Raw genomic sequence first — 10,839 nt, 5'->3', positions numbered from 1 at the left:
CACCTTGTCATGCATCCACAGATGCATCTCGAGCAGGTCCAAGGAGGTGATCCTCCCCCTCTATGCGGCACTGGTCAGGTCGCAGCTGGAGGACTGCATCCAGTTCTGGGCGCCGCACTTCAAGAGGGATGTGGACAGCATGGAGAGGGTCCAGAGGAGGCCACTCGCATGATCAGGGGGCAGCAGGGCAGGCCCTATGAGGAGAAACTACGGGACCTGAACCCATTCAGCCTCCAGAAGAGAAGGCTGAGGGGGGATCTTGTGGGCTGTTATAAACTAGTCAGGGGGGATCAGCAGGCATTGGGGGAGTCCCTGTTCCCCCGAGCACCGCCGGGAGTGACCAGGAATAACGGTCACAAGCTGGCAGAGGGGAGATTCAGACTAGACATCAGGAGGCGTGACTTCACGGTCAGGGCAGCTAGGGTCTGGAACCAACTTCCAAGAGAAGTGGTGCAGGCTCCTACCCCGGGGGTCTGTAAGAGGAGGCGCAATGTACACCTTGCTGGGGTCGTTTGACCCCAGTACTCTTTCCTGCCATGGCAGGGCGTCAGACTAGATGATCTGCTCAGGTCCCTTCCGGCCCTAGAAACTATATAACTTCTTAAAGCTTTATCATAAGGCATTTTGGGGAATAAGGCACTAAACTCCAAGCTAATTTGAAAAGAAAGCAAGTAAAAATCCTTTTGAGTAACAGAAACATATAGAAGATCCAGTCATGCAACAAGAAAAATGTTTTTTGCTTTGCACCAAAGTAAATACAAGTGCAAGGGGGCTGGACTCGATGATCTGGGGTCCCTTCCAGCCCCTAACATCTATGAAACTTGTGGCTGAATAGCTTATATAGATTAAAATTCAGCATTTCCTGTTGACTATCTTGTGTCTTGTATCTGTGCAGCATTTACATGTTGAAACCTTCAAGGTTCTTGTAGTTCTTATTCTAAATTCCTTCTGTAGCCTGAGCTGGGTGCGTCCAACTGTTGCATAACAGTCTCTCTTTGCATGAAGAGCCCTGTCCGTTGCAGGGCCTGTTTGCTCTGCTCATTTTAGTAGAAGGGTTTTTGCGCCACATATATCAAAAACTAACTTATACCCACATGCATAAAATGTGATGTGGAGCTAGTGGTTCTTTTCCCTACCCCCCTGCATCTCAGCATACAAAAGTGCCCTGTCTAGTGGACTGCTACCTTGCATGTATAAACGTAGCCTTTTTTTTCCCTCGTGGCTTTGAGAAGACTGGGCTCCCTAACATTGCCTTGATAAGCAGGACTATATGCAAGAGGGTAGAATGACACTTCTGTTGTACCCTTGCGAAGTAGAATCTGTGACAGGGACAGGGAGCCAGGAAGCTTTGCCAGGCTCGCTAGGGATTTCAACTAGTCTTCCTGCCTGGTACGAGGTGGGATCACAGCCTCTGAACATTGCAGGGGAAAGGAGTCCTAAGTGCCCTGGAAGAGGGGCCCCGATAAGGTAACTCCTATCTGCCTGTGCTGTGCCTTTCATTTGCACAGAAGGGGCAGTGCAGAATGGGAGTTAGTGTAACATTAGTGCAACACGAATTCCCACTGGTTTTGGGGTGGCTTCTGTATGTCTGCAGAGAAGCAGGCTGCTTAAACATTCGCTGCTTAGCCCAGCACGATCAGATGAACAAACATCTGATATCAGGAACTCCGTTCTCCTATTGTCTTGATAGACAGGCTCTTGTGCTGTTGCCGGCTGGGGAGCTCTCTGCTTAGTTTCCCTCAGCTTCTGTTCATGCAAGGGGAAGGGGGCATCTACCTCTTTAACAACTGCGTGTGGGGTTAGATGTAGCCAGTACTGGAAGTTGCAGTTGGTGTACACACAGCACGAGAAAGACTTGTCTTGGTATACATGAAAGTATAACAAACGTGTATAACTTCTTTTTTTTCCTTAGGAAAAGACAGCGAGAGGAAGGCAAATTCCCAAAAAGAAGCTGTGTCTAGTGATAAGAAAGGCGGCAGCCACCTTACTTCAAATCTGGATGGAATTGACTCTGCAGTTGACCTTAAGAAAATTAAGGCAAAGACTGTTGTGATGTTGACTCCCTTGAATGGTAAGAAGTTAGACAATTTAGGATATAATTTCAGGACTTCAACAAAGCCTACAGAGAAGAAGGGGATGACATTTGAAAAAAATACCAGAGATCACAGAACAAATCCAAACCAAGCTCTACAGACTTGCAGGTATCCTCTTAGATTAACGAAACAACGCCTCCGAGAACAGTCTGCTGAAGAATCCTCAGGCAACAGTGAGGATGAATCCAGTGAAGATACCTCAGTGTCCATCAAAAGAAAAGTGAAACCTGTCTTGGAAAGAGACTCTCGCAATTATAAATCTTCCTCTGACTTAAGAAGTTCACATAATGAAACAAAGAAATCATCTTCTGAGCAAAGAGTAGTAAAAGGTTCTGCAGCTCCTTCTTCCCACAACGGTCAGCAAACGTTTGATCTGTCTGATGATGAAAGTGGATCCTGTTCTAAGTCGCTCGGCAGGCACGTGCCCGCTGTTGGGTCTGGCAGTGCCCCTCTGCCCACGAGGTCAAAAAGAGCTCTCAGAGAGGGAAAAAGAATTCCTGTGTATGTGTCTGAATCAGAAACGGAAGAAAGCAATGAAGAATGTTATATAAAAGAGAAGAAAAGAAAAGCATCTGCCAAAAAAACTGATAGTAAGGTTTCCAGTGGTGCAAAGCCTTCCCCAGTGAAGTTAAAGGAATTCAGCAAAGGAAAGGTACTGAATTCTTTGGGCCCTTTTCCAGGTATAACTGAAGACTGGACTGAGAAGGAATTACAGAAGCTACGGAGGCAAGTAATTATGATCTGTAATGCTGGATTTGTGGGCAGTGTAACTGCCTTGAGTGTTTCAATTTAACCTACCATCACTGTGGTTGATGTAGTCAACGTAGAGTCAGATGTGCTAGCTTGAGTAAATATTAAATGTTATTTTAATATTTATTTTTTCTTACATTGTTTTCTCGTAGATTTGACTTTTTTTTAGTCTTTTACCTGATGCAAATTAAATGGTGAATTTTGGGTGCAAAGGATGTTATTCTGGAGAAATACCCAAAGTAGAGAAGAAAATGCTACTGGTTTAAAAATTAACAAAATTGAAATTGGGTCAGTTTTTCATGGGGAGGCCTCCTAAAGGAGCCGCAAAAAAGAAAACATGTTATGGAAGAAACCCAAAATCAGATCTTTGAGGAAACAGTTGACTGTAGGGTGGTTACTTTCAAAAATGTCATACACTTTCACAAAAGAAATGGTTGAAAAGGTTAGGATGGTTTAGCTTAAGATGGAGGCAAGCAAGCTGGCACGAAAGAGAGGTGTACACACAAATAAGTGGGCCGAGCAAGTGAGCTCTCTTGGGATATTCAACCACAATAAAAGGAAGGAACACTGTTTTTACAGTCTGCATACCGACCGGTAGTACTCATTGCCACCACACATTAATTAAACCACTAGCTGACCCAGGTTGGGCATCTCTGTAAGTAAACACAGTGACGAACTGGAGCTACTTTAGGTCAAATGTAAAAGGAATCCAGATTTCTGTGCGCGGCACAAAATGACTTTCTCCCTGAGTTTGGTGAGGGATTACTCTGCATTTCTTTTAACCCAAGAATCTCTTTAAATAAGTAGATTCAATCTGACAGTTCAGAGATTTTTTTTTTTATTATTATTATTGTTTGTTTATTTGTTGTTTAACACCCCCCCCACCCCCCATTGTTGAACATTTTACTTCAATCTCAAGATTATCACATCTTTTGTACCGTTTGCAGTGCGGTTGGTTCTTTTCCAAAACACAGAAAGGGCTTTTGGTTGGATGTAGCAATGACTCTCGGTACTCGATCCGCTGAAGAATGCCAGCAGAAATATATGGAAGAGCATCAGATGAAGAGTTCTAAGATGCGTGTCGCAAAGACGACGACTGCTTCAGGAAAAAAAGAAGAAAAAGGTACTGGCCTTCCTGCTGAATCATTTTTCTGGCTTTCGGCCCTTTTGGGGTTTTTTGTTTTAATCCATCCTGTGTGAAATGGATTTAAACAGTGGTGATATTGCAGTGGAGTATTTTACTCAAAACTCCATTCAAAAATCATGATCAGGGTTGGAATATCAAGGACTCAGAAGTCAGAATGGTCCTGTGTACTATCTACGTTCAACCCCCACGTGAGTGTGCATTAGGGCAGCAGGGGGTTTTTTGTGTTCATTTGTGGACCCCTAAAAATGTCAAATGGAGGTGTGGGCCCCTTTGAATTTTAAGTGCGAGTATTCACATACCCTTGATTGATCATAGTCAGCTTTCATGCACCCCTTAGACAGTCTGCAGATCCCTATGGAACCACAAGTTGAAAACCACTGCATTAGGGCAGTCTGTCATGGTTGCATACTGTTTTTGCCACAGGACCCTTGGCGTTGCTCTAGGAGGGAATCAGGGTTGTATGGTGGCTGTCCTGAGGCCTCTGCCTTATTAGTTGTAGAAGATGAAGAGTGTTCATCAGCCAGGTGTGACTTTAGATCCCCCACATGAACTACCGCCACCTGATAGCAGTATGTTGGCAGCCTGTAAGAAGACAAGTGATGGAAGGGAAGAGAGTCTATTTCCATTGGGTTTCAGTGATGATTGTTACTAAAGCTGGCAGGGTGAGACTTGGTGTCCACACCAGGCTGTGGAGGGGTCTGTACTCTAGGCACAAACCTATACCTCTTTTCCCCCAATAATTTGAGCCCATCCACTCCAATATCCCATGTCCCAGTCCTGCCACTTCCCAGGCTTCTCATCCAATCTCCAGTTCTTCACTTTCCCAGCTTCTGTATCCCGATCTGTGCCAACCTTCACTAGGGGTGTACATCCCTAGGCTCCTTTGTCCCTTCTGCCCTTCAGTCATGGCTTTCCCTTCCATGTTACCTAGCTGCAGGAAAGGGCTGGTGAAGGCACAGAGAAGGCAAACTCTCTCAGTTCCTGTGCCCACATTTCATTGCCCGCCCCGCTCCCGACCTTAACCAAGAGCAGCCGTTACAAAGGATGTCCAGGTTCATTCCTACACCCATGTTCATTCCTATCCCATCATACAAAATTTAATTCCAGAACTACGGTTCAAATCTGGCCTTTTAGTAAGACCCTGCCTGTGTTTAAACATGTAAACATGCTCTGCTTAAAAGTACTTGATATGTATTGGCATTTAATTTTAGGCAAAAGACATGACAAACCATGAACAAACGTTAGTACTAAAACTGGAAAAAGCATCCTCTATTTTCAGTGCAGCTAATCCTTTGGGGCCTGTCCTTGGTTATCTAATTCTTTTGTGGATTTTGTCGGGGAAATAGCAGCTTGACTGACTTAATTCTGTAGGGGTTGATTTCATATTTGGAAGCAAAGATGTTGTTCCTAAAATAGAATGTGAAAATGTTTGGTTGACTTACCTTTGTAACAGTAGTAAGAATCCACAGGCCCACACTGTGACTGCTGCCTCTAAATAAATGTCATGTGTGCTGGTAGATAAACAAAAGCAGCCAGTAATGATAACGGCTAAAGCGGGAACTCTTAAAAGGAAGCAACAGATGAGAGACTTCCTGGATCAGCTGCCAAAAGACAACCATGATGACATTTTCACTACATCACCCTTTCAGAATAGAAGACTAGAGGTAAATCTGCTTTCAAAGGAACTGAATGATGTATTTTAAGAAATCTGCCTTCTGGCAGGAGTCGGAGCACATTACAAACGGAGAGCAGCGGGAATGTATTGATGGTGACGTCACTGTGGTGACATCGCTGTCCAGTTCTCGTTGCTTTATGTGCACCAAGATCTTGAAAAGTTTGTATGTGCCCTCCCTCAAAGATAAAATCTCCTTCAGTTTTGAAACACTGGGTCTGCTGAGTAGACTCTTGTGTGGTTTTGCTGGAAGACTTGAATGCGGACCAGGACTCGGGATACAGACTGGGAGATTTTACACAGAGGTGGAAAATTGAACAAATATGTTTTCTCCATAAGTTTTTTTTACCCTGCATTTGGATTAAAAAGATGTTAGCAATCCAGAGGCCTTGTTTGCAGTAGCAAATAAACTGTTCATTGTTCTGCTCTTGCCTACACTTGGAACAAAGCAATGTTCAATTTGCCAGAAAAGATTCTGGTTCACTCTGGTCCAAACTATATGTAATCCCATTTCCATGTTGATATTTTGAAGTAGTAAACGTTTAATTCTCTGCTTTCCCATTGTCTTCCAAGACCAAGGTAAACAAGACCTGAATTTCTAATATAAAATAACAAGCACATCACCCTTTTTGTCCGTCCCCCCCACCTTTTGAAAAAAAAAAGTTGGGTTTAATCTATAGGGGGGAAAAAAGCTTGCAGGTGAAAGCCCTTATTCAGTATTTTCCTCCTCCTTTAGGTATTTTTATTAAGCTTTCATAGCCGAGCTTTAAAATGTGTGTGGTTTAATGCAGGGGTGTCTCCTGGCCTGTGGGGCTCACTGCGGGACCGGAAATGTGGCATGGGGGGGCTCTGGTGGGGGAGGTGGGGATGCAGAAGGGTTAGAAGTGCAAGGTCATTGGTGCTGATGTGGTTTTGCAGTTACCAGCTTTCTGGGAAAGCCAAGATGATGATGTCTTTGAGCTCATGGACAGCAATCCAGTCTCACCTGCCTCATCCATCTTCCCCTTGGTGAAAACACCTCAGTGTGAGCACATCAGTCCTAGTATGCTGGGATCAATCAACAGGTAAGAGCTATAAAATACAGTGCCTTTGGGTAGTTTTATATGCATCTTGCCCTAGAGAAAAGTTCTAATTTTATATTAAGCAGTTTCAGATGCTTGTTTTCTTGCCACTTCTGTCTCCACCTCTTTCGTATAAATTGCTTTTGTAGCTACACCAGTCTAAAGTTTTGCTTTTACCATTTCGACTGCTGTCCTCTTGTGACAGACTCTTTAAAAACTTGTTACGCAACTGTAAGTCCTTAAAGATGGTGCAGAAGACTTCTTGTGATTGTGCTCACAAATGCAAAGTGAACAGAGGAATAGGCTGTTAATAAAACTTGACAAGCAGACTGAAATTCAGTTGGAATATGAGATGCACAACATAAGTGCTGGAAAGGTGAGGCAGCCACTGGCTTTCATGTGCTGCAGCGCTAATGGCTAGGAAGTATGAAGGGTGAATTCTGGGGATTTAAATGAAACTGGAAACATGAGAAGATTCTAAAAGGGCCCAATATCTAGTTATAGTTCAAAGTTGTCCAGATGGAGTGGTAGTTAATCTGTCTCCCTTGGTTTGTTGCCTTCCTTGGAAGCATCTGTATTTCTTGCGAGTGTGATACTGGTGATGTGCTGGCTGGGAACCTGCCTGGTAAACCCTGCGTTCCTGTGAACTTTTATTTGGATGGAGAAATGTTTAACAAAGTTGTGCTGTTTGAACTGGAAAACAAGCATCCAGAAAAGGAGTCACTGACTGTAGCCTTTCAGTCTGAAAATGGATTAGTGCTTGAGCTTCACATTGAGTAGGGTACTGCTGGTGCTAGTAATAAATCTTTATTAAATAAAGAGTGAGAACTGCTGCTGTAAGGGTATTCATTTAATCTTGATCCAGTTTGGAGCACTTCAGCGCTGTACAAATGTGCCCCAGTCTTTCCGCACCCCAAGTTCTTCAAAATGCCCATGAAGGCATGCAGCATCAGTGCTTTCCATACCAGTATAGTTATTCCAGCACCAGTCAAGATGCTTATAGCTATTCCCTCCCAGTTGAGATGTAGCTTATATGGCCAGGTGACATTTCTGTGGGTAAAACTGTATCTGCACAGTTTGCACAAGAGCTTTTTCTGTGTCTGACGGCTGCTATTGTAAACCTGGCTCGTGGTCATTGAGGACACTCAGCAGCTTCAGGAGGCTGGACTTCCTGCTGCTGTGGCTGATGGAAGAGGCTTCACTTCAGAGGGGAGGAATACATCCAGAACTGAGCACTGAGCTTGTCCGTGACTGGTTTGGTAAGTGGGAGGAAGCGTATTACGCTCATAAAGGAAGACGCTGCCTGTTTGTGACGGCTCTCAGCAGTAGTCGGTGACTGGAAGTCAAAGGGAGGGCCAGTTCAGCAAGGAGTGCACAACTGTGGTGGTTGTGATGGCTTCTGGAGAGGCTTGGGGTTTGTTACTCCATCAGCTCATCCTAGAACAGCTTTGTTGGTTTTCTGCCCGATGCACTGATTGTTGTGTATTAGTTATAACTGCCCTAACTAGTATCCCCAGACTAGGCCCCCCAGTAACGCTGACTGACTTTGTTTACAGGAAGGATTATGATAAGTATGTGTTCAGGATGCAGAAGAACAAGAAAGGCAACACGGCCACTTGGGGCAACATCAAGAAGAAATCGGTAATGGTTTTCTTTCAATTAAACTGAGAGATGAGGAATGCTAATGTGAAACCGGTAGCGGTAGCTTCCTGTGCATTGTCTTCCTGCTGAGTAGGATGGGAGACCACTTCTGATAAAAACTTCTAAACTGCGTTGGAAAAAGAGCAAGTTTCAGGCAGAAACAGCCATTCCCTGCAATGCTTGAATGGAGAAACACTAAGGCTATTCATTAGTCAGGTGCTTACAGATCGAGCAACAACAAGTCATTGCAGTCAGCGATCTGTAATTAGAGGAAGAGAATGATCTGTTCTCCCTGTCTAAGGTTTCAGCAGCTCCTGATTATCACTGCCCAATGCGTTTGCTCTGCAGTGCTCTAACCCCAGTGACCCTTTGAGAACCCAGGTGCAAAAATGCCATGCTGTTAGTTTGGTAGGAGGGATTAGACCCTGCAGCTCATTCAGTGTGTAGCAATGCAGTCATTTAGCAACAGGACAACTTAGTTCCTTCACCTTGTCAAGGCTGCATTTTCACACGCCCTCTAAATAGCGATGCTGCAGAAATATAGATGAATGGCTGCCTTGTGCATCAACTCTTTCCTCTTGTCCATGCCAGGCTGGAACTGTGTGCACTACTCCAAGCTCTCGCAGAACCGTCGCCTTGAACCAAGGTGAGCTCTTGCTTCTCATCATGCCAGGCCCGTCTGAAGTGCAGAGCGCTCTGGCTGCACGGAGGATGCTCCTGGGTGGTTGACCACAGGCCCACTTGCTTGTGCGTGTGCTTTTCTGGCTTGGCTTGGCCAGCCCAGTTCCACACATGTATGGTGACAAGTGCTCTTACCTGCTTGCAGGGGCAGAGCATGCCGGGCTGTTCCTAGCGGGTGCACCAGAGCCTTCAGACGAGGAAGAGCGGGAAGACTCCTATTTCTCTACTTGACCATCCACTGATTGAGTAGCTCAGTATTGACTGTCGCTCTGACCTCGGGGGCAACGTGTTCTAAAGGCTTCAGCCAGCCCTCAGAACCGGGGCTCTAAACCAGGGGGAGGCAACTGCTTTCGGTGGTGGGCCAGAAGACACCCCAGGTCAGAAGTGAAGGCGGGCGCTAGGACCCCCCACGCCACTGTTGGTCTCACCAGAGGCCTGGGGAGAGGGCCTGCCAGAGGCATTCCCATTGCTGAGGCCATGGACAGCCCGTACTCGACACTGTGGCTTGCGGCCTCTCAACTAGATTACCGTGTACATGCTGAAATGCTAGGGCCTGACAATCTGGCCTCTGGTCAAATGCATTCTGGTCTTATTCCATATCTGTTCAGGAAGACTGTAATGCTTGGACCTTCTGTATAAAGGACGCTGTTGTGCTCTCTTTTCGAGCAGGCTCCTCCCCCTCCCATCTTCCTTGTGTTTAAAAGGTATGAAAATACCGATGACTTGGTTTCGATGTTTCCTTTTAAGCTGAAATAATGTTTTAAAAACGTTACTGTACAATAAACCTACAGCACTGCCATCCTTGTAATTAAAATGGGATTACGTTTTAACTTGTGTAATTTAGAACAGCCATATTTTATTAAATTTCCTTTCTGGGCACTTTTTAAGTGTTGACAGCTGTTGGCATGTGTATTTTCATTACTGCAGTCAATATAGTATGAAATCGGTGGTGTGAAAGCTGTTTAATTTCTAGGTGCTAATATTGCAGATCTGTGACATTTGTCTGAGAACGTGTGATTTATGATTTTTAAATGGGAGGTGTTTCTGGCAGCAGCCGGGACTTCAGGGCACGTGTGGTCTGTCTGTGGCTTCTTGGACACGAGGAAAACCTTCTTCAGTACACAGCAACTGACAGCAAATGTCTTTGCCCGCTGCTGCTGCCCAGCTGGTTCAGGTGGGTGTCTTGAGCCTGGAGAGAGATCACCAATGATGCCTCCAGAAAATCCTCCACATCACACGGGAAGATCACTGCACAAGCACCAGCATCCTTGCTGAAGCCAGTGTTCCCAGCATTGAGTTGGTGATCTGTGCAGATGCCTGACGCGCAACTCCCAAAACAAGTGCTCGACTCTCAGCTTAGTAATGGCCTGAGATCTCATGGTGGCCACGGGAAATGCTACGGTGACACGTTGAAGGCAGACGTCAAGAAAACATGCCACCGTCGAGTTGGGAGAAGCCGGCTGCCAACCAACTCCAGTGGTGCTGCCGCCACAATCAAGTGGCAGCCTGGTTCAAGGTAAAGTGTCTTGCCCTGGAAGTAGAGAAGAGAGAGCAGAGGAAGGGAAAGAAGAGGAACGCTGGCCTTCAGCCTGCTACCCGACAAGTGCAAGGTGCTGCACCTGGGGAGGAAGAACCAGCACCATACCTACAGGCTGGGAAACTCCCTTCTCATCAGTGCAGAGGCAGAAAAGGATCTTAGAGTCATCATTGAAGCCAAAATGAACATGGGCTGGCAGTGTGGGGATGCAGTCAGGAAGGCCAACCGCACCTTGTCATGCATCCACAGATGCATCT

The 10,839-nt window shown here is 45.5% G+C and overlaps 1 protein-coding gene across 1 annotated transcript in view; it reads left to right on the top strand.

The window, feature by feature from the left end:
* The window catches only part of MIS18BP1 (MIS18 binding protein 1), a 27,967-nt gene extending 18,028 nt beyond the window's left edge, over positions 1-9,939 (top strand). The window contains exons 10-16 of the mRNA XM_019504482.1: positions 1,913-2,819; positions 3,791-3,966; positions 5,509-5,654; positions 6,581-6,726; positions 8,280-8,364; positions 8,956-9,010; positions 9,191-9,939. Coding sequence (XP_019360027.1) covers positions 1,913-2,819; positions 3,791-3,966; positions 5,509-5,654; positions 6,581-6,726; positions 8,280-8,364; positions 8,956-9,010; positions 9,191-9,276 — 1,601 coding nt within the window. The 3' untranslated portion in view covers positions 9,277-9,939. The remainder of the gene's footprint in view (positions 1-1,912; positions 2,820-3,790; positions 3,967-5,508; positions 5,655-6,580; positions 6,727-8,279; positions 8,365-8,955; positions 9,011-9,190) is intronic.
* Positions 9,940-10,839: the final 900 nt, after the last annotated feature.

Source organism: Gavialis gangeticus, unplaced genomic scaffold (genome assembly GCF_001723915.1).
Source record: "Gavialis gangeticus isolate Ggan-Ray unplaced genomic scaffold, GavGan_comp1, whole genome shotgun sequence".
Lineage (NCBI taxonomy): Eukaryota > Metazoa > Chordata > Crocodylia > Gavialidae > Gavialis > Gavialis gangeticus.
The sequence above is the reverse complement of the archived record's forward strand: the minus strand, read 5'-3'. Positions and strand labels throughout refer to the sequence as shown.